At 41.9% G+C, this 24,778-nt stretch overlaps 2 protein-coding genes across 2 annotated transcripts; one reads left to right on the top strand and one right to left on the bottom strand.

Moving 5' to 3' along the window:
* Positions 1-4,361: 4,361 nt before the first annotated feature.
* glra2 (glycine receptor, alpha 2) lies at positions 4,362-16,667 on the top strand (the record flags this gene model as incomplete). The annotated part of the gene is made up of 9 exons (XM_080536128.1): positions 4,362-4,429; positions 5,266-5,375; positions 8,215-8,282; positions 9,879-10,102; positions 11,652-11,734; positions 11,852-11,989; positions 12,085-12,299; positions 15,385-15,534; positions 16,407-16,667. The coding sequence occupies 9 exons, from the start codon at positions 4,362-4,364 to the stop codon at positions 16,665-16,667; spliced, it is 1,317 nt and encodes a 438-aa protein (XP_080392254.1).
* A 4,284-nt stretch (positions 16,668-20,951) lies between these two features.
* Positions 20,952-22,099, bottom strand: LOC308163105 (protein quaking-A-like; the record flags this gene model as incomplete). The annotated part of the gene is given in 2 exon segments (XM_080537291.1): positions 20,952-21,465; positions 21,467-22,099. Coding segments are annotated over 2 exon segments (1,143 nt in total). The 5' UTR covers positions 22,096-22,099.
* Between the last annotated feature and the right edge of the window lie 2,679 nt (positions 22,100-24,778).

Below are 24,778 nucleotides of genomic sequence, written 5' to 3'. Positions count from 1 at the left end.
TTATCTAGTACTATCAACAGGTACAAACCACAAATTCTTATTGGACAGTGAACATATTGTACACCCAATTAAAATTGACCCCTCTACCCTGTGAATCCCTTGTTAACCCTGGGCTCATGTGTTCAATCGGAATGTTTACACAGCCTCTACAAAGGACAGGAGGAGCTCAGTAAAGCCCCATGTTGTAATCACCCAGACTTGAGGAGTCTTTTGTTGTGACCAGAGTGAGTGCAGAGCGTATATTGAGGGTCTAGACAAGGTATCAGTGGGTTTCAGTGCTCAGTGATGGAGAAAGGCTCAGCGACTGCCAGGTTGGTCTCAGTGATGGGAGGGGGGGGGGGGGGGGGGCTGTGATTGGCAGGTGGGCTCCACTCTAGACCCCCTGTTCCTTGCCTGTCCCGGGGGGGGAGAGATGACCCCTGAGAGTAGCATCCCCCCAGGTACTGACGGGATCACTCATCCAGGATCCACCTGCCACTGCCCTCTCAGTAAGCCCATATAGGGAAACCTCATATATTCTGTACTGTGTGTTTTGTAATCTCCACAATGAGACCAGGGCCTATTTCCTTTCAAACTGTGTTTGCCATCCACTGTGTATTTGTTTCAGAGACTCCAAATAGCTTTATTATTAAAGAATGAGAGACAGATTATGATAATTGGGAGGGATGTTGCCTCTGTTGAATTCATAAATCATCCATGTCCTCATGAATTCTCTCATCAAATTATTTTCATGTCTCCTCTGTTGTTCCGGTTGGGTTAGGATATCTCACACCGATACGGCTAACTGCCAGTGACACTCCACCACTGTTTACTTTGTTTAGATCCATGGGCTTAACGATGGGGGGGGGGGGGGGGGGGAGTCATTAAGTGGGATAAAAATACAAGTGGTCGATAGGTACAATGGATACTCCTCATACCTACTCTCTCCGCTTTACACCAGCGTCGGAGAGGCTCAAGTCTTGCCTGTTGTTTCCAGGTGGACTCCCCAGCCAGTTCAGCCATAATCTCTCTGTCTCCTCTCTCTCAATCTGCTTATTGGAGGGGGTCGATGAAGAGCAGTTCCCCTTGACTGGCGAGAGAATAGAGGCTTTCAGCAGGTGACCGCCTCAACTATGTCCCCCTGAAGATAACGTCATGTCGGTTAAAATCTGCACCAATCAAGTGGACAGCGTGGCCCATCGTGGCAGCCTGTTCTCTCATAATCACTCACCAGCCTCTGCATACAGGACAGGAGTACTGCAGAACATTTCTCGAGCTAACACATTCATTTATTCATTAGATACATTCATTAGATACATTCTCTTTCCCTTGTTACCAGACTACGCAACATAGAGAGTACCTAATTACTGTAAGCTTTGCAATTAACTGATGATGGATTACTATATTCAATAAGACAATCAGTTATGAATGAAATGTAGTTGCTTAAAAAAAAGGAACTGTACATTTGAAATAAGGATTCCTCCTTTGTAAACGGTAAACACACACACACACACACACACACACGCGCACACACACACACACACACACACACACACACACACACACACACACACACACACACACAGAGAGAAAACAGCATCCGTAGTAAGAGATGCACTTCAAACTTTAGATTTGGATATGAAAGTTATAAGTGGTGCTTCAAATCCATTTAGACAGCAACAGAGTCTAAATGGACTGCACTATGAAACAGGCGATACGAAGCCTCAAATTCCCCACAGAACAGCAGACATCAGTGGCCAATCTTAGTTTGTATCTGGGCAGCTTTAAAAGAGGAGCTATGCCTGTCCTGAGATTTTATTTTAATGGCAGTTGGAAATGGAAGATGAATGAGATATACTGCTCTGGTCAGAGGATTATTCTGTGTTACTCTTCCAGACACAGAGAGAGATACATCTCTCTTTCCCTTTGGTGACACACAGAATAAGGTTTCATTCCCTTGATTGTCTGGCCGAAGGTCCTTCCTTATGTGGACTAATGACCAATTGAAGCCAGAGGTGGTTGTAACATAGTCGAGACGATTTCAGCTGTCTTTGAGATGGACACCGAGTGACACAAGGGTCAACTGTGTCCTGACCCTATGCTCTGTGGCATTATTCATTTTACAGTAAATTGAGCCTGAATTCATTAGAAGTTCAGGGTGAATCGGAACATCACAATTCACAACCAATCATGACGACCAACGATTCTGATGACAAAAATACTGGGTCCAAACTCCAAAGTTATTGTTTTTACACTTTTTTTGTGAATTTGGGGGACTTCATTGATGTATATGACTACTAGCAAGGCTACATACATTGTTTTCAACAGAAAGAGTTGTTTTTCCACTCCAGTTCCTCTTTAATGCTTTTCTAAATGACAAACACTTGAATGTGGTTGTCGTTGTTGAGAAATTCTCTCTAGTGCAAAAAAAAAGCAGGTTCCTCAATTGTAAGTCTCAACCTTTTATTTCAATTCATAAGAGATTTTATGTCAAAGCAATGATTAAGCTCAAACCGTAGCAAGCTATACATCCTGTACCATGAGATCCAATGTGACACACGTAATTTGGTCCAAAGCATTAACTTTGGGGGTGGGGGGCAGTTGATTTCCTCCTTAGGCTGTGGCAGCCAGTCTTCCTCAGTGGACAAGCTGGAAGCTGGTGAGTAACAAAGGGCCAGACTGAGGTGCAACATGGCCCCAGGCTTGTCACTGCATACAGGTATCTATACATGTACTGTGGAATAGTCTCACAGAGCCTATGTACTGGATGGCTTGACATGAATGAAAGACCTGAAGGCCTTTTCTCACTATTGAGTTTGGATTCATAATTTGACAAATCCAGACCATAGGAAGTATGCTATATGCTTATTGAACTTTCTGTGTTGTGTATGTCAGTCCCACTAGCGTGGTGGGTCTGTCTGTCTGTTATCTACTGCTTCACTTTGGGTGGCCAACCTTTCAGCATTTCCAATAATGTGCCTCGGAAATCTGTTTCCAGGGCAACCAGGGTACCAAATACATTTCCCAAGGTGTCTTGCTGGTGTGCCTTTTGTTTACACTATTCATATCAGAGGCACAATTCATGTATACTCACATAGTATCGGCTACTGTATGAACTCCCCAAGTGACAAAGGTGTAATTATTTATTTATTTTATTATTATTATAATTTTGTAAATGACAAAATGAACATAAGGTATCCAAATATTTTTTATGCTTGTTGTTTTCATACACCAATATTATTTTAAACAGCACGTTTTCAAATAATGTACCAAAAGAACGAAATTATTTCATGATACAACCCCAAGAATATTGCTATTTAATATTAATTATTTAATTAATTAATGTATTTGCAATGTGTATTCATCTCGATTCAGCAATCATGTTTCCCTCTGTTTAATTGTATTATTGTGTAAACTGCTCCTCAATCGTAATTGTACACGATTATAAATGCATTGCATTCATGTCGTCTATCATAACCATCTGAGTCTTTAAGTAAATGTTCCTTTTGCTGGAGTGTACTTGTGGTACTTGTATAAACACACGTAGCCTACTGTAGGTATGTTAAACCTCAGAATATTGCCCTCTTCATTCGGTTTTCCATTGAATAATAGCCTAGAAAAGTCTAGAAAAGATTGCAGGTTTCATCGCACGCCTTATGACTGTACCACGGGTGTTTGCATGGTGTCAGACAATGATGTGAGGGAATTCTCCAACCTCACAGACAACGAGCCACATTGCCACATTTGGGACTTCAGCTGTGCACACTTCAGTACAGTACAGGCAGCCGTGGTTGGACCTAACTTCCATTGTTTTGAAAGGGTTGTCGTCATAATATATTTGACATATTGAAAATCAACTCACGTCCTCTAGTTCTTAAATGTTGCGCTTGCGCGGCGCGCAAACCGAGGAGCTGTCCAAGTGCTGAATATGAAGAGGCGTACTCTCGTCTCCCATTCCAGCAGACAGTGGATGGTCTTCAGACCAGAGAAAGATCCCGCTTCAAAACACATGCACATTTTAAAGACCACATTCGAAACATTTTGAAAGTGAGAAAACGCTCTATATTCTGCGTCTTATAGGATACCTCGCACCTATCGACTTCTTACCCACAGGTTCTTTTTTTCTGACAATGACTCCGAATTGATGTTTATTTACACATTGTCCACAATTATACTACTCCACCTGGGATTCAGTGTTTCATCAAACTAAACTATGATCCTACGGACTGGAATGCCTTCTGCGTATTCCCCGTGTGCCACCAGAACACCCAACTGCGCTTTGGTCAGAAAGAAAACGATATTGCTGTTTGGATTGTGTGTTTGACCAACATTCACATATGGAAGAAATAAAGAAGTGAGGAAATAAAAAAAAAGCCAGAGGAATGAATCGCCCCTTTATCAAAGTCTTGACAGCTTTATTTGCATGTTTAATGGAGACCATCAGCTTCAGGTATGTGGGGGCTTATTTTCCTAATTAAATCTGAAAACATTTGAAATGTTATGCTATAGATTTGGATGTTTTTGGAAGATCGAACGTCTGTGCAAAGCTCGCATAAAGCAAAGTAAATTACCATCTAAAACAAAGTTTTAAATAATTTTGTATCAACCCCTTCCTAAGTTCGCTGTGTGGACATGTGTTATTGATGGAACATATCAATTACTAAACTTATATTCAGTAGACAAAAGGGGTTAACACTGCTTTCTCTCAGGGTCGAAATGTATAATGTGTGTAACATAAAACTCATAGTTCATGAATAGCTACTAGGCTACATGCGCTTTGAAAGTGGCACCGTAAATGTGAACTTCTGTAAGAAATGCCATTTTCTTCAGATTGATAGCAAATAATAAGAAACGTGACACTTTAGTTGCAGTACATGTAGGACAATGTTATTTTCCCAAGTTAATCACTTACGCTATACCCATACCCATCTGTGGGCGTTGTCAAAAGATATTTGAAACACGAAATTATATAAATTGCGTTGATTTTCTCTGAAGTGTGTAGGCCTACAGTAGGATGCATAGAGGGACACAGTTACAGAGTCAATAGCCTGAAATTAAATTAAATGATTTAAGTGTTTTCATTCTCTTTTTTGAATCTTTCCTAATCTACTAATTTCATGTGATAGGCTACATTTGTGTGTCTCTGTCTTTAATTACTTTACAGCCTATTCATAAGGAAACCATGGTCTTGTTTGGTGGAATCCAAATGGAGAAGTGTAACCTCAAGATATTGCCTATATATATGCTTCTGAATGAGCAGGATGGTGGTCTTTTCTTTCTCTACAGGGTTGTGGGTGCCATGGAGCATCCCTCCTCAAAGTCTCCCTCTGACTTTCTGGACTCATTGATGGGTCGAACATCTGGTTATGATGCACGTATAAGACCTAACTTCAAAGGTTGGTTTTGATTTCCTTCTATTACCATCTTTACCTCACACGTATCTTAAAATAGCAGGATAAATCTACTTAACCAAAGGATGTACATCCCATATATATTATTAAGATGAACATTCCTTGGTTGAACACCCCCACAACAGTCAATACAACAGATTATAAACAATGAATTCTCAGCTTGTCTATTGACAAAACTGGCCCCTTGGCAACAACAGACGTTTTGATGAAGAATGGTTATCAATCACAGCGGTAGACAGTGACATGATCATCCCTTTAGGAATGATGGGAATTATGTGAGGCGGTATGAACCTGAAGGGCTCAGACCAGGAATAAACATCAGACAGTTATATATCTCTCCCTAGCATCATAATACCCTACATACTTCTTAGATAGCTATGATAGCTGTCAATCAAATAGAAGCCATCAGCTCCATTAAACACCAATAGTATTGGAAACTGGATAACAACAACAATGAGGAGCCAGGTCGCAGATCAGCGCTCCAAACAGACAGTGGTGCCACGGTGACAGCACAGATGACAGATGGGAGCCCCCCTGGCTAGGCTGCAGGCTGCTGAGTTCCTCTGTTGGTGTGTTGTGATGCTGGGGAGAGACACAGCATCTGTCACTGTGTTGGAGCTGAGTGAGGAGGGGGAACACCCTGGGGCTCAGGCTCAGGCAGGCACAGCACACCCCAGACTGGGTCAGGTGGGGAGGGAGACCGGGGAGCGGGAACCATACCGGAGAGGGCCGCCTATCCGAGGGCCGCTGTCAGATAGTACAGAGTAAACACAGGCTCTCACAGGCAAAGAGATTGGTCAGCAAGGCTCGGTTTCAACCCAGAAACACTGACCCAGATCTACTGTATCTGTTTCATCTGGGAGAACAGGAACCAAATGTAGGCAAGATCTCAGAAATGGGCTGAAGTTGAGGGGAAGACGTGTCTGTCTGTTTTATGCTGGTTAGCATTTTTAAGGGTATGGTATTTCCATTGGTATGGAAACAAGCTGGAGTTGTGGGGACCAGTAATTGAGATAAAATGTCATGGATTATGGAAATATCTGGGCACAGAACATTTTGCTGGACCTTGTGCGTTAGTGATTTCCAGTCTATTGTGGTTAAGTTATTTCAGTCTAATGAGTCATGAGTCCCTATATACATACAGTACACATACAGTATACACCCATGTACTTAACCCATATCCATGTACTGTAGTACAGTACATATACTGTATATACTTTGCACACCGATAGGTACAAGGATGTACACACTCAACATGTACACACTGATTGAGTTGATAAACTATCATTATCACCCACAACCTGCTCATTATTTTCTGAAACAACTGAATCCAGCAGTTCTGTTGAATGTGACCTACATTTGCCTGCTGAGGTTGTTGTTAGGAGTTATTCAGTTACATTTTTCTGCTACTGACGGCAAATGCCGCTGCCCGACTACGAACAGAGGCAAATATTAATACCAAGTCCCATGCAATATTAATGAAGAAAGCACAGGGGAAGGGCAACTTCACTAAACACAAAGGGACCAAGATTTGCTTCTACTATAAAGGGTAAAAAAAAAAACGTCTGTGCTTGCTTGGAGATCTCACTTCAGAGGACTCTGTGGACTAAAATCTGACACGGTCTGGTGAAATGGTTTGCATGCCGGCAATTCTCAAGCCACACAAATGACCAAAAATGTCATTTTTTATATTACGAAGGTTTAAGTGTTGAAGAGCCCACTCAATATAACAAACAAGTTTTAGAATCACTAAATACATTGTGTATGGTATATATTGGTATACTAGTATACTGGGTTAGTGATACATGGCTTGTAAACAATTTTGATTCAGAGTGATTTTTCCGGTATTTGGTTTGAGGTGTACCAACATTCAATGTGCATATCTTCTTCAACTGTTTTCAGATTTCAATGTATGACACATAATTTGAAAGTTGATGACCTTGCCCTACTTGGGGACTTTTTCTAGGATTTACTATGTCGTACAAAATGCATGACCAAGTGTACTCTCTAAAGCAGATGACATACAACATGAGTTCAATGTGTGTGTGTGTGTGTGTGTGTGTGTGTGTGTGTGTGTGTGTGTGTGTGTGTGTGTGCGTGCGTGCGTGTGTGTGTGTGTGTGTGTGTGTGCGTGCGTGCGCGCGCGCGTGCGTGTGTGTGTGTGTGTGTGTGTGTGTGTGTGTGTGCGTGTGTGACCATGCCAACTCCCAATTAATTCCATTTTGATAGTATAAATAGCTGTTTTTAACTGTTCTTCAGTTCATCCAGAAAAACATTTCATGCCATAAGCCGTATTGTTTGTTGTAATATTTGAGCTTATCATGTCATTTCCACTTGCTCTTATTACCAGACAGATGTCTGGTGAATGACTTGCCAGTATCCCTATGGTGAATGACTTGCCTGTAGCCCTATGATCTGCATGGGGTGCTTCTGGAGAAGAAAAAGAAACACCTTGTATTATGTTGATGCAATCTATTCAGAGAAATGTGTATGAAACACAGTGGCATGCTGTCACAACTAATTAAAACCAGCTTACATCCAACATATTTTTGGAGTGTACTGATTTGTAGTGTATCTGAACTTCTATTTCCCAAAGCACCCTTTGCAGATACAGAAGAAGATGATTAGAGATTAAACTGTTTGACTTTTTCTTGTCACCTCATTCTCATTCCATTTCACAGGTCCCCCTGTAAACGTGTCATGCAATATTTTTATCAACAGTTTCGGCTCTGTCACAGAGACAACCATGGTAAGTCCTCATGCGTCTTGATTAATTTCTGCCCTGTCCAACGTATAAATGTGTTATTTATCGTCCATCCTGCAGGTTCACCAGTTAATGTTAGCTGCAACATATTTATCAACAGCTTTGGTTCTATAGCAGAAACTACAATGGTGAGTTGGGGATTGTAATTGCCCATGTTCGAACAGCCTTGCGCTTTGCTCTGGAGTTAAGACCATAAGAACCATCCAATGTCTGTACTTGTACATGAACAAATCGTTTTCTTGAATTTTTGGATGTTTTTTATTTTTCTGTCTGTTTTACTTATTCACATTTCACCCACCTAGTCTATTGGCGGGTCCAGGAGGAAGGTAGCTAGCAGACACTGAGCATCACAATTGAATCAAATATGTTTCCCATAATACCCAAGCCAATTTCGCATTGCTATTCCCATGACATTTCCTGTGCATGTGTTAGATTAGTTCTGTTTTAATAATTCACACAGCGAATGCCAGCAAATTATTCACTTTAATTGCAGCCAATACCTGTAGGTGTGAGGGCTTAGGGGCTGTGATAGAAACAGATTGATTGGTCTAATGTCTGAAGACAGTCAACTGCCCAAGGGGTAAACAATATCAAACCTGGGATTCCACATTGGATCTCATTCAATAGCTATTGAATCAAGACATTCATAATTAGTCAGAACTTTGTCAATTAAAGGCTCAAATTCTTGTAATATATAAACAAGGTTTGCCAATGTTCATCAACAGCGGAGCCATTTTTTTTGACATAATGCTCACAACTATTGAGTATGTTTTTACACAGACACTCATTTGGAACCGCCAATATACTGTTGTTTACAGAGTAGGTATGATCTGAGAGGGCAAGAAAAGGCACCTCATTAAAGATCTGTTCATCTGTTGATCTGTTCATCAACTGAGCTTCTTGAAACCTGCACGTTTCAATACTAACTGCATCTTCAAATTCCAATGGACTTTCTTAGTCAACCATTTATTCACCGAAACATCATCTATCTCCCAGTACGGCACTTCAGCTCCGTTTATAGAGAGATAAGGTGCAACAACTAAAGTCAAATGTACTGTATGTATATGTCAAATTGTATTAGGCTCCTCTAAAAAACATTTTCTTTATTAGCTTTACTCTTAATTGTTAACTGTCTGTGTACTGTTTCAACAGTACACTGTTCGGATTTTAGATGATGGTGTGTGGTGATTTAGAAACGTATACTTTCATGCAACTTTCAACTTTGAAAAATACATGTATTGCCTGTCATTCATGTTATTTTTTATCATATTACAGTAAATGCTCCCCCCAGACCCATTTTTACAATGCCTCTATTGGTCATCATTAGCAACATTAGCAGCAGTAATAATTGTGGAAGTGGGACATATACTGTAAGTGGAAGTGGGACATACTGTATACTGTAAGTGGAAGGATTGATATTTTATATTAGAAATGATGACTAATAGAGTAATTAGTACCATGCCAAGTGAGTTTCATGGTGACAAATGCCTTTGGGTAATATGTCACTTTGTATGTCACTTTGATTTAAACAAAAGGCAGACATTTGGCCTAAATAAGTGGAAGATGTTATTCTACTATACAATATATTAAAGGCTTTACAGTTCTGAATGTGTTAGAAATCCATATACTATACAGTATATTAGAAAAAGTGCAGTACAGTACTTATTGATGGGAATGGTCATGTGAAAGTAAAGCATTAGTCAAGCTGATCACCTTTTCCCCAGGACTACAGAGTGAACATCTTCCTGCGGCAGAAGTGGAATGACCCACGGCTGGCGTACAGCAAATACCCTGACGACTCTCTGGATCTGGATCCCTCCATGTTGGATTCCATCTGGAAACCTGACCTCTTCTTTGCCAATGAGAAAGGTGCCAACTTCCATGATGTCACCACAGACAACAAGCTACTGCGAATCTTCAAAGACGGGAATGTCCTCTACAGTATCAGGTGAGATTTGTGCCATGCATTGGTAATACACATATTAGATACAGTGTATTTGTTTTTCTGTATGGGCCTTACAGAAAAACAGCTTGATATGGGATACACCTCTATTACTAGGCATGATACGTGCATGTACTATAGCTTGAACATTTCATGTTTGAAGTATCATGATCCAAAACATCCAAACAATGAACAAAATGAATATCCAGCGATATTTCATCAGACTGTCCGAAATCTACTTTAGCAGCATTCCACCCTCCAGCACTCCAGCACTGTGATAGTCTCCATGTGGAGTTTCCATACTACAGCTTTACACAGGAATCCTATGGAACTTCCCAAGATATCATATTGAATTCCTCTGATCTTATATGTTCTTTGACTTTTCCACTGCATGCCAAAACCCAGTGACTCTCAGATCGCTGCATATCTCCTAGAGGAGGATGTATTACAATCTCAATTATACAATTTGGGGCAGGCGATGTATTTTTATTTTTTTTATAAAAAGTAACTAGATGACACTAAAAGATACTAAATGATGCAAGCAATGCTATCTGATAACTTACATTCTATTTATTAATTTCAAAGCTAATCTAACCAAATAAAACTAAATTAATAAATGTTTTACTATCTCAACATAAAGTAGCGACAGGAAGAGTAGTCTAATGACAGAGCTTCCAGAGGTTAAACAGATAACCTTGCCTCAAAGATGGTAATAATGTGTCCAGTGGAGCACAATGAAAATACAGGAACTCATGTATTCATTTTCTTGGGTAGTTGCTTCAAGTCAATATATTTGCCTAGCATTGCAAAGGATCAATAAGATGGAACTACTTCAAAACGACTCAACCCTTTGTTGATGGGATATGGCAAAAAAAAAGATATAGCCCTCTCTCTCTCTCTCTATCTCTCTCTCAAAATAAGCTGTATATTTGGGTGCAAATCTGCACTACAAGATAGGAAAATACATTTCATTTTCTTTTTCAATATCACTTCAGTCACACATAGCAGTGCGTTTTCTGTGTGAGGCAGAGGTATCATGCAGATCAATTTGGGCTCCATTTGGAGAGCAGATTGGGGCTGAGTGGAGCCCAGGTGTGGAGGGAGGCAGGGGGCTGTGGGGGAGATGAAAGGTGTATAGTCGCTCGGCCCATTCATGGGAAAGATGAGAGAGAGAGCAGACTGGAGACGACAATGCATCTCAGAGACAATAACCCTCAGTAATGAAAGTGTGATAGGAACCTGCTGAAGGGGATCCCACATGCTGTGTGGGAGGTTCTCTCCGAGGAGAACGAGAGATGGAGCATTCACAGGCAGGAAAAGCATGGGGTCTCAATGAAAACAAAAACTATGGGAGTAGTAACATTGTGTGGACATTATAAACGATTGTACACACTATTTTAACTTGCATTGTATTGAACGGAACATTGCCCTAGGAAAGACATACAACATGATGATTAGATGTATTTCTAATTTACTGTGTACTGTATTTATGTACCTTCTTGGGAAATGTATGCTTAGGGTTTTTAAATAACTCTTACATGTGTATTCCTCTAAGGTTGACTCTCATTCTATCCTGTCCAATGGATCTGAAGAACTTTCCCATGGACCGGCAAACCTGTACAATGCAGCTGGAGAGTTGTGCGTTTCTTTCCACTGATTCCAACATAGAATTGCCGCTTACATATTGTTTCTAAAATGCTTTTTCAATGCTATGATATCTGACCTGTTTTTTTGCTGTATTCATTTGTTCCGCAGTTGGATACACCATGAACGATCTGATCTTTGAGTGGCTGGAAAAGGGTGCTGTACAGGTGGCAGATGGGCTGACTCTGCCCCAGTTCCTCATGCGAGATGAGAAGGAGCTGGGCTACTGCACCAAAAGCTACAACACTGGTCAGAGAACACAAACTGTTCAGTGCAATTACCTCTTTCACTTCATATGTCTGAGTCCAGTATCTGACATGTTTTCTTTGTGTTTTGTTTTGCAGGCAAATTCACCTGTATTGAGGTGAAGTTCCGCCTGGAGAGACAGATGGGTTACTACCTGATCCAGATGTACATCCCCAGCCTCCTCATCGTCATCCTCTCCTGGGTCTCCTTCTGGATCAACATGGACGCCGCACCTGCCAGAGTGGCCCTGGGCATCACCACCGTGCTCACCATGACAACCCAGAGCTCGGGCTCCAGAGCCTCCCTTCCAAAGGTACAGTACGCCTCTCGGTCTCATCTTAACAGGATGACTTGACAATCTTGATGGGCTGTGTGAAGCTCAATGAATCCTCCATTCTCTACTCGTGAGTCATAGGTGATCAGCTACTGTTGAACTCACCAAATGTAGATATGTCTATGAGGCCTCCACACATACTAGATTTGAGCTGAGTTTTTTGAAGAATGGATTCAAGTGTCCAACAAAAGGTGGGTATTTCTACAATGAAAACATCAATGAATATTACTTGTATATGAAATATATTATTCAGAATCAATAAGTTGTAAAACAGAGGAATCTATGAAACGTTTCATTATTGAACATTGTATTGACTATAGATTTTACATTACAATAGCAACACTTCTCTGTTGAAGTGCATAACATACTGTATGACTAACTGAAATGGCAGTGGATATACAGCGGCGGCTTCAAACACGCGCTAAATAGGTAGTCACACGTCGAGAGAGACGAACAGGCAGTGTGAGTCATCTCTTGAAGATCTATCACTCTCCCACTCGTTGGCCTGCACATGACCAGTGAGGGCACGGCCTCGTCAGAGAGGCCTACATGAAAGGCCCGCACACTGATAAATATTTAGAGGGAGGTCTCTGAGAGCCTCCCAACAACAAAAGCACAATAGTGCCTTAAGTGCACTCAAAAAATGTGAGTTGTTTTCTCACCATGCAAATTACCTGTCACTTTGAGAGACAGAGACGGGGTCATTCAGTGATGAATAGGACAGCATCCTCTGGAGCTGAGGCTCCATCTCTCCTCCTTAGCAAATAAATAGATTACAGTTTTTCTCTACCGCTTTAACACTAACATTCAAACCTCAAACACAATGACCAACATCTGAAACAGGTGTATTTTATCTCACACCAATTCTTCACAATGACAAACACATTTCTTGCTTATCATTCATTTTGCCACTCTAAACCACACAGACAACAAAACACAAAATACAATTTTCTACATTTGGCACAATCTTCCTTGTGTTCACATGGAAAACACTACCATTCAGAATGCTAAAATCAAACCACAAATCACACAATCACACTCCTCATATGGGCAAACACCTATTGCATTTGGATTAGCAATCATAGCTTTAGCAATAAAAGGGCCAAAGGTGAGCTCTCCTGTGTTGAAATATATCTGAAGTATATCAAGGCTGGATTCGTCATGCCAGGCGATACTTTCCCCTCTGCCAGGGAGAACATTGCCTGTGATGAGGTCTTGTGGCCTTTGTAGAGTATATGCAGAAGGCTTATTTTACGTTTTCTATTGTTTGTTCTGTATGAAGAACACTTTACAAATCCAACTGTCATTGCTGAGATGTGTACAGTATATACTTAATACATATTACGTATATTTCAGAATAAAAAAACCATTCTATTCTTGTATTCGACACAGGAAAGTATTGAACATGTTAACTGAAATGTATTTCATACTTGGTGGAGAAGCCTTTGTTTCCAATGACAGCTTCAAGATGCTTCCTGTACAAACAAACCTAATCTCTCACAGTGATCAGGTGGGATTTTGTCCCATTCTTCAACACAGACAATCCTTACATTTTGAAGATTCCGGTGGGCCTGCGGGTGAATCTGGATCTTCAGTTCCTTGCACAAATGTTCTATTGGATTTAAGTCTGGCAATTGATTGACTAAGCTAGTCCAACACTATCGATGTCTTGCTGGAAGATCCACTTGCGTCTCATCCTCATCATCCTGGTGGATGGCAACAAATTCTTCTCAAGAACGTTCTGGTACATAACTCCATCCATCTTCCCTTCGATAATTTGGATTCCACCAGTACCATGTCAATAGAAACAGCCCCATACCATAATGCTTCCACCTCCAAACTTTACTGTAGTTATTTTTAGGATCATATGCAGAGCCATTTCTTCTACAAACAAGCTCGTTCCACCAGCGGGGATCCAGTGTAGTGAAGAGACGTGACCAGGAAGCGTGACTGCCGCGTTGGCGTTGAGGTGGTGGGGCCAGTCGGCCATCAGAGGTGGAGGAGGGGAATGAACGGGCTGAAGTTTGGGGGGTGACCATTGCTTGCAGGTAGGCAGCGACTGTCCCTTTTGCTGCCTGGTAGGCGAGCACCAGGGTCTTGAATCTGATGCGAGCTGTTATCGAGAGCCAGTGAAGTGTGCAAAGGAGGGGGGTAACATGAGAGAATTTAGGGAGGTTGAACACCAGACAGGCTGCAGCATTCTGGATGAGCTGCAAAGGTCTGATAGTGGAGGCGGGGAGCCCGGCCATTGCGTTGCAGTAGTCAAGGGAGAGATGACCAGTGACTGGGTGAAGAATTGTGAACTTGCAGATCTTTCTGGAGCTCTGCTTGAGTGGTCCTTGGCTCCTGGGCTACTCTTCTGAATAACTTTCCTGTTCCTTCCACTTGTGAATAATGGCCCCAATGGTGCTTATAGTAACATTTAGGAGTTTAAAAATCAAGTCAGTAACCATTGACATTACTATACTGCTCAACAATCTTGTTTTGCGAAGAGTCTTGGGAGAGCTCTTTGTCTCTACCCATCATGAGATGTTTCGTGCAGGAAAGCTTGGTGACAAATAATTAGTTTACTTACATTCAGAGGTGTGAAACCCTTTTTCAAAGAGTGGAAGTACTTACCCACCAACATGCACTAACCCAGCTGATTCTAATTAGCACAGGTAGGAGAACTCATTAGTGGCAAAAGCTGATTGAATGCTTTTCTTATTGTGTTCAATGCTTTTATCCTGTGTCATTCCACTTTACTGCACATAACTTTTTTATGGATTGAAATGTTACAATTTCTTAAACTGTGTAGTTGTAACGAGTTAATACCAATGTCTGGTCTAAATGTCATAGTGAATAGCTTCAATGAAAATATGTTGAATAAAAAAAATTGTTGGTGTGTTGTACTTATTTCCACCACTGTATGTTGTCCCCTATTTCCAAACTCACACCAAACATATTGATGATCGTATGCCATGTCATAAATTCAACAATTATATACTTCACACAACTGTATGTTTTGAATCAAATTCAGTGAATAGAGTAACCGTGTATCTTTGTTTGTCTGCCCGTTACCCAGGTATCCTATGTGAAAGCCATTGATATATGGATGGCAGTCTGTCTCCTCTTTGTATTCGCTGCCCTTCTGGAATATGCTGGGGTGAACTTTGTCTCCAGGCAACAGAAGGAGTTCCTTCGCTTGAGGCGAAGACAGAGGCGGAACCACAAGGTAAACACCGTAGTCTTCAGGCGTAGTCCCTCTGGAATGCTAACTGCAAAGTGTATGTTGCACAAGTGTCTGAACTATTTGAAAGGCGTCTTTTTAAATTGGCAATCTGGGATTGGTACATCCATTTTCTGACTTTTAAATGAATGATATAGAGCCACTGGTTCTTAGAATATAAGAATATAACCAAAAAATACCTCATGAGCTTAGTTCAACTGTCTTACCGCACCAGGGGGGTATTCCATCAATGTCGCTAAAGGAAAATCCAGGCTTATTCTGATAAATCTCGCGAGACTTATTAAAAAATCCAGGCTTATTTGAATAAATCTCACGAGACATCAAAAATAAGTCTTTAACGACATTGATGAATACCAAAAAATAGTCCAAAATATAAGATTGTCTGTTGTTTGAAAACAAACACTGTATGTGCTCAATAATCATTTAGGTCAATAACTTGATGAGGGTTCTTCTAGTTTGCCATTTTTCAGAAAGTATGTCATTTAATGTCTGTTTTTGCTGACAGTGGGAGTAATAACTGAGAGACATTCAGCTGTATATTTATTGTTCATTAAGCTCCTAAATATTATGGCTGTAGGCATAGGGTCAGATAAGGGTACAATACCTGTGCCATGGGCCTACGAGAAGAGAAAAGAGCATGAGTGGGTGTGTGTATGTGTGTGTGTGTGTGTGTGTGTGTGTGTGTGTGTGTGTGTGTGTGTGTGTGTGTGTGTGTGTGTGTGTGTGTGTGCGTGTGCGTGTGTGTGTGTGTGTGTGTGTGTGTGTGTGTGTGTGTAACTCTAGTTATTCTTTCTCTCAATTGAGCAAAGAGGTTACCCCCTTAGTATTGCCTGGTCAATGTTTTGATTCACCAGCAGGATGAAGACACGAGGGATTTCTCGGGTTACGGCATGACTCAGTGTCTGCAGATGAAGGATGGGACCGCCGTTAAAAACGCTGCCCCGCTCCCTGCCCCCACACCACCCACCCCCAAAGACATAGACACCCTGAAGAAGAAGTTTGTGGACCGGGCGAAGAGGATCGACACGGTCTCCAGAGCAGCCTTCCCTCTGGCCTTCCTCCTCTTCAACATCTTCTACTGGATCACCTACAAGATCATCAGGGCTGAGGACGTATGAAGGTAGATCTACCTTCATACCATAGACATACCCTCTACCTAGGGACATCTCATTTCTGTCTCTTTCTCTCATTTCTCTAAAGGCGGAATGCTTGGACAGCACAGTGAGACTGATGTTGTTGTGAGACTGTACATGGACGGAGAGGCACAGTGTTGTTGTAGATGGTGATCTTTTCAGGGATAAAAAGTAGATGTTCATGCAAAATCAGAGACAAATGCACATGTTTTGATTCTCAAGTGAACAGTTGGTGAGACACAGGTGTATGTTTTTTGTGTTGCAGCATAATATTTCTTGGAGATTCTTCAAGGGTTTTTACTCAAGGCACAGTACAATGATGGACCAAATGTTACAACATAATACTGCCTTTGCATTTGTACGACCTTGCAATGGAGCAACATTCCATGGGTTTGTATGTACGGTAATCTGAGCTTTAGTTGAGGATAGAGACTTTTGTTGTGGTGAAGAAAAACATGTTACATGTGAAGGACATAGAGCAATTTTATACAATTGTACTGCAGTTCCTCTCTGTTTCTACAAAGTGAGCAGCAATTCTTCCATTTGTTAGGCAGTGAGCACAATGTGTACACACACACGCACACGCACACGCACCCGCACACGCACACGCACACACACACACACACACACACACACACACACACACACACACACACACATATCCTATACAATACATCTGTGTGTGTGCATGAAGAGAATTGACAGTTGGATAGTGCATTTTTACGAGCAATCCAAGGCCTTAGATATCATGGATTTGGTGTGAATAAATGTGACGCTTCCCTATCTTTCACGAAGCAGCATCTCTTCCTGCTCAGCCCAGCTGTCTGTCAGAAATGAATGCACTGTTTATTTAGAGCATTTCTATCTAGGGCTTGTGACGTCTGAGGGTACTGTAGTTTGTGCTTTTCAGTCCACTTAAATGTATTGAAATGTATAATATTGGACATTATGTTACCTAATTTATTGTTACCTAATTTATTTTCAGTTCAGTGTATCATCAGCTAGTCTCAAACTCCATCCTCTCTATTTTTTCAAACCTACTCTCGATATATCAGAACTTGACTTTACAATATCTTCCAACAGACGTGTATAAATCTTAATGAACAATCACAAGCCAATGTACAGGGTGCGCATGGCAAACTACTGAAACACATTATTCCATTGTTCAGTATTACTATTTTGTAAATTAATTTGTTTGTATCACAGGTAAATATTCCAGGTATTCTAGGTTTTAGAGTTGGAGTGTACGTTTTTGTAGATTTACTTACTGTAATTAAGTGTTTATTGTAATGAGGCCAGATGATATGTTTATATATATATATTAAAAAAATACTTTCTATATACTTCAAATCCAATTTCCTCTGAGGACTGTTCAATGCATCCCCTCACTTTAACTGGCGTGCCCTCTTTGGGTGGCAACAGCATTGTATACAGTAATGTAACTACGAAAGAGTTCCCCATAACAATCAAGGTATAGAGCAGCTATTGGTACTTGCACTCCTGATATACTGTGGTGAAAAACTCTTTTCTTGGATGCTGTTTCAGAAAAAGGTTATTTACAATACTGTACATCAATAAAGTTGAGTGTGCACCACTATTATGGTCTTTCTCTCTCATTCATTTGGACAGTGTATGATGTCTGATTTTAAAACAGTTAGTCGGGACCTAAGAGGAGTCCGTACAGGGAAAGGGGAAAAACAGTACTGACAAGGGCAAAAGTTAACCAACAACAACACTGTCCACTCTTCTTACTTAGCCAATGACTCAGGGTGACTGCAGATGCATCTCTACGGGTCGCCTCGAGTGACACATACATGAGGAGACAGCAGGTCTTCGTTAATGCAGGATAATGGACCTCACAGTCAGAGGCCCAGAGATCACAGCAGGTAACGTTTACCTGTGTTGACACCACCTGAATAGAAAACGCAAGGGTAACTTCACATCCACAGGAGGACAATTGGGTTAGACATTCACACAGACTGGTGGTAGCACCTCCTAAACGTCCCCCATCCACTGTAATTGCCTTGGAGTTGTGGATTTGATTTTGTCATGCTCCTTGACACCAAGTGACCAGAAATAATCATTAAGGATTAGGCAGGCGATAGAGTAGCAACTCTCTACAGGGTTTGCCTTTCACACTAATAAGAATTTATTGGACTTATTATCCATCTGAACTTTATCATCACCCTGACAATCAATGAGAGAGATACTTTAAATATCAGGCTATATCCTAGAAAAAATATAGACTGTATTAATGCTGTACAAGTGTAGGTTATATATAACTTCTACTGCTGTTTTGCACTCACATCAGGATTACAAACTAATCAATAATCCTAATCTTCTACCAGTATTACCATTAAATGCACAACAGAGGTAGTGGCATGGCACAGCTTTATTGTTAGCATTTTATTTTCTTGTATGAATATAGGGGGATTGCATTCTTATTTTGAAACATCAAAGTAATGTACATCTTATAAAACAACCAATTATTTTCATTATTAAGTGTAAAAATAGACTGTCTTGATTGTCTTTTAGAAGGAAGACGACTTCCCATTATTCATTAAGCTTCAAGACTGGTGGGAGAAACAAGAAATTAGAGGGTTTCCATAGCAACAGCACAGAAACGGAAAAGGCCAGTGTGTGAGGAATGTAGGGATTGATTGAGTTATGAAAATTAGTAGATAATTTGCTGGAAGAATGTCTCATTTTGCCTCTCTCATCCACATCACCTTCCTAGATTAATGTATCCACAAATGAAAGCTGTTCCTATCATAACTGCGATTAAACCAGCATTAAGTGACCATGACTCAATGCCCGTTTATCATCGTCTTTATCACCCAACCCTAGCCAGTGTAGTAGCTATTACCCTGGCTGCTGAAATGGCAAAACAGTATTATGTTTACACCACACACAAAAACACCCAATGTTTATCCTCTCGCCCACTTTCCTGAGGCTAACTTTATTATTGGTGGATGGAGACTAGATGGGGACTTATGGGGGATCCTGATGAACAGATATTATTGATGTCAGTGTGCAGTCATGTGTGGGTTGGGCTGGTAGTATTGATCTCAACTCTTTTGTCGTGGCTCAATATGGTCTATAATGAATGAGACTGAACTGTATGTGCAGGCTTCAATCCACTTGGTAGTGTGCCAACATGTATTTATGTCATGAATTAAAAGTATAGATAGAATAAGATAGAAGTATCTTTCAAAGGAAAGTCATGTGAGTCCTCACATTAGGTATTTGCAGATAACTCAGTTCCATGAAGTTGATCTCTCTCCTAATTGCTTTTATATTGCATCAAATGTGTGGGAGTTCTTACTATTACTGTTTTTCACGATTGCTTACACACATTTCCTGAAGAAAAACCTAATTTCCTCTGAACCCTACACACAAACCACAGAAATACGCACACAAAATTCCAAATCCAACACATCCGTTGCAAAATAACACTCTGCCTCCAAGACTATTTTAACTTTTCACATAATTGACCTTTGTGTTCAAATGACACACACAGCCATCATATGAGTAGACACAACTAAGCTAAATCCAACACATCTCTTGCAAAATGACACTTTGCCTTCAAAACCATTTTAACTTTTCACAAAATCGACTTTTGTGTTCAAATGACACACACAGCCATCATAGGAGTAGACACTACTAAGCAGCCAGTACACACAATGTGCTAAAGGGAAAACACTACCGTTTTCATGGGAAACACTATATGAATGACTCATCAGGGGAATTATACTTTTGCAGTATAATGTTTTTACAGTAGGCTCAATTATGAAACACACAAATATGCAGTAACAACAGAAGGTTTTATTCAACAAAAGGTCTCATTCTACATCCAAAAGCAAAATGGATGGAAGTAACAGCAGAGAGGAAAAAAAGTGGACAGTAAAAAAGGCCGGCAACTGTAACTGCCAATGGCCCCTGGTCCTAGCATGGATTATTATTTTCTTATGATATCTGATTTACAACAAGGTTGATAAAAAAAAATGAAAATCACTCAACGTGTTGCAGTTGTAGTAGTAGTTGTTGTTGTTGTTGTAGTAGTTGGGCTGTCGTTGTGTCTCTCAATGAGATTCTGTGTGTTTTTTTTAATGTTTGTCCAAAACATGTTAGGCTAACTGAACGGGCAGGCACCTCTCTCTCTGCGTTCAGAGAGGCTAGCAAAAAGGCAATTACCAGTTAACTGATCAGCAGGCAGGCTTGGGGCGGCTCATCATTGGGTGAAGAGTTCAGTGGTCAGAAGGTCATGTGTTAGTTGCCGGTGGCGGCTCTGTCTGCGGTCACAATCCTTTGGTAAGGATGGACACGAGAATCATGCCGCCTCACTTTAGAAGCCATTGCACCTTTCAACAAGTCCTGACTGTGGCTCATCGAAGCCGCGTCCAAAACCCCCGGGTAAAACAAGCTGCCCTCATGTCCGTGGGGGCTAAACGGGGCGCCGCCCATGCCCCAGGGTCTCTTACCTAGAACCCCTGCGTGCTCTTTGGGGTACTCCAGCAGGGAGGTGGGCGCCAGGGCGTACGGGTAGTCGTACGGGGTGGTGTAGATGATGCCGCCGTCGGCCGAGGGGGGCACCAGGCTGGGGGCGCCGTTGGGCATCATGGCGGCCATCTGCTGGGGCTGGATGAGGTTCATGATGGGCGTCCCCGGCGTGGGGGGGGGGAAGCACGGCGGCTGGGCCATCATCTGACCGTTGGGTGCCTGGATCAGACGCTGACCCTGAGCGGCGGCAGCCGCCGCTGCAAGAGAGAACGCAAGGGAGGGTCTTGATGTTGGTGTCTCTGTTTCCCCCGTTGAGAATCGCCAACTCAATAAGCTGCATCTTCTTTACCTTATCTTCTCCTTCCGCCGCGGGGACCAGCAGCTTCTTGAGTTCCTCCACGGCGCGCCTCATCTTGATGTCGGCGCGGGCCTGCGTGTCCTCCACCGTGATCTGCACATGAAGCTCCTCGTTCAGGTGCTCCCAGTTAGGCTTCCCTCGGTTCTGCTCCTCCTTCTTCCTGTCCCTCATGGAGCTCTTCCCCCGGACCATGATCTTACATCCTGTCTCCGCCTCCAGCTGCTTGGCCGTCAGCCCCCGCGGGCCCAAGATCCGGCCCACAAAGTTATAGTCGGGGTACTCCTTCACGGGGACAAACAGCTTCTCCTGCAGGTGGATGACGGTGCCCTGGGCCTCGGGCAGCTCCAGAGGGTGCTTCTCCACCAGCCCGTTACTGTCGCTGTACATGTCCTTCCTCACCCGGTTGATCTCTTCGTCGAGCAGCCTCTCCAGATGGGTGAAGATGCCACAGAGGTTGGGCAGGCTGGTCATGAGTTTCTTCTCGTTCAACAACTGCATCAGATAGTCGGGACTCGGCCTCGGCCTCTCCTTCACCTCGATCTCCCCGACCATCATCTTGGCGTCGAGAGAGAGACAGACAGAGAGCAAAACCACCGACGAGAAGAGAATCCCTTTTTTGGATGAAAAGAAAACACACACCAAAAAAAATAATCCAAAAGAAAACAAACTTGCGCGGATTCCAAATCCCTCGTTCTGCAGAAGGAGGAAGTTTACAGGTTCGTCAGACGCATCTGAACGATTCAAAGTTCCTCCTAAAGTCCAGATCATTCATTTAATCTCAGTATTTATACAATCAGGTACCCTCAGGTAAGGGGTCCGCCCTCGGGTGGGGTTTAGACCAATCATGAGCAATGGGTGTGGACTTGTACATTGAGGAAGATGATGGGGGATGAAGGTTAAGGGGGAAATCGGCCCCCACTTTCTCCTAGTTACACAAAGGTGAAAAAGGAACACAATAGCCACAAATTGGTTTAGTCTGGTCTTAGAGTACTGGGTCTGGGAAACACAAAAGTCCAAAACTGCTCTAGATGGCTTGGTCCATCTCGGGAGAAAAGAGAGCAATCAGGTCTTTGTAATCATTTAAATGTGTCTGTTGTCTAGCCAATGTCAAGCTTCAAGTAGAGAAACTGGTTTCATTGTGTGGTTACAACAGGAAATCAGTTTATATAGCTTTGCCCTAGATATCCAAAGTTTGAATCTTAAATGTAGAAAATGTATTTTTTACATATAATAATTTTCTCTCACAATAGATGATTCACTTACTTTAGCCAAATGTATGTCGTAAGTCGCTAAAAGTTTTTTTTTTTTTTTATGCCTCGTTCGGCCGGGCATATCAACTTATCTCCAAACGAAGTTGAACTATTACATGAGAATTTGGGTTGTTGTGTCATTTGCTTCTGGTGCCTTATTGTGTGAAGAACAGACATTGTAAATTGCACACCTTTAGTGCCTTTAGTGCAATTTGAATGATTGTGTGTTCCAGGTGAGGACAATGATATTTTCCTCGAGAAGATTGTGCAAGATATAGAGAATTGTGTATAGTGTTTTGACAGAAGGGGTGTTTGGAATTGACATCTGAGTGTAAAGCAGAAAGTGTGTGTGTAGTTCAGAAGAATTGGTGTAGTGAGTTGAAGCATGAGTTACGAATTGTCTTGAGTTTCTGTTTTAGTGTGTTAGCAATCGTGAAAAACTGTAAGAATCTGTGTGGGAAATTATGTATTTGCAGTATTATGCTCTTCTACCCAGGGCTTTGAGATAGATAATCCTACATTGTGTGTTTATGACCCACAGAGGTTCAGACTCCATAATCCTGGGGACCCTCTCTGACCCCGGTCAATAGCTGTAGCGAGCAGGCCAAAGACTAGGGCTATCAATGATGACATGGGAGACCTCATACAGTATCACTCAGCATCAATGCAAACAATGACTTGAGCATCACTCAACTTTGTAAGTGTGTCAACATTAGCCATAACACCTCCTCTGGAGCCATTTTGTTTTGTTTGTCCCTTAAGAGACGATTAAAGTTGATTCATGTGACATAATATCTACAAAATGTAGAGGGGAAACTAGGATACTAGGACACATCTTTGGCGACAGATTTTAACCTGGAATGACTGGAAAAGTACCTTTATGTCTCTGAATGAGACACAATCATGCGATCTTCATGTCTGGTTCTCTCCTGCCAGCAGCCGATGACATCAATCATCTGTCAAGACAGCATCCTTCAATCAGATGGAAGCACTTGTGGAGGTGGGAGCCCTGCAGTCATTCAGCTCAAACTTAATGAAAGTTAACATGCAATAATGGGATGACAAAACAAATCCCTATACATTTGACTCAACATGGCAGTGAGGTTTGAACAGTACTCCGGGTGGAAATCATGCCCAGCTGATACCGTGACAAGTGCCTCGGGACAGGCTGTCTTCCTGACCCCAAACTGAAACCTTAAACCTGACTTTGTGTTTGTGTGTGTGCGTGTGTCTGAGGGAGAAGCTAAGAGGTGTTACCGTAAGGTGATGAATAAGAGTGAAAGCAAGAGTGGAAGAGTGTGAGATTGTTGTGAAAATGACAGAGAGGAGAGAGGGAAAGAGAGAGAGAGAGAGAGAGAGAGAGAGAGAGAGAGAGAGAGAGAGGAGTGCCATGCAATAACATGTATCATCTTTTTTCCCCCCAGTAAAACCACAAAACAGCTAAATCATAAAGAATGTCTTCAACAGTCTTATACAGGTTTGTTTTAAACAGACAAAAGGTCTTGTGACAGAGTCCACGGGAGCCCATTATCTGTGTGAGCACAGACAGCAAAGGTGTTAAAGAGAGGGAGGGAGAGACACAGTTGAGTTAATCTCTCGTCAGACGGAGGGTCACAAACAGATGGAGACACCACAGCTCTTTGCTCATCCCCATCCTCAGGTCTCTACAGACCAACTTCAAATACCAGGGGCCAACAATCAGTCTTAACGGACACCTTTAGCCAAGCTGTCACAGACCTCATGTAGTGAACATAGACTAGGCTCCCCTACTGTAGGAGAGGACTGCTGTTTGAGCAATACACCTGGGATGTTCTTTAAGAGAAAGTTCACCTTTAATAGTAACTAAGAGCTGTATGCAGTCATGATGAGAGGCGACATCGAGATGGGTTCATTTTAAATTTCACAGGGAAGATAACTGACCCATGAGGGGGAAAATGCAACTAAAAGCTTTCACAGCCAAATGCTTTCACAGCCTCTAACTAGGGAGC

Source organism: Nansenia antarctica (genome assembly GCF_963989245.1).
Source record: "Nansenia antarctica genome assembly, chromosome: 7".
In the NCBI taxonomy this organism is placed as follows: domain Eukaryota; kingdom Metazoa; phylum Chordata; class Actinopteri; order Argentiniformes; family Microstomatidae; genus Nansenia; species Nansenia antarctica.
Note: the sequence above shows the minus strand (reverse complement) of the source record. Positions and strands in the feature narration are given on the sequence as shown.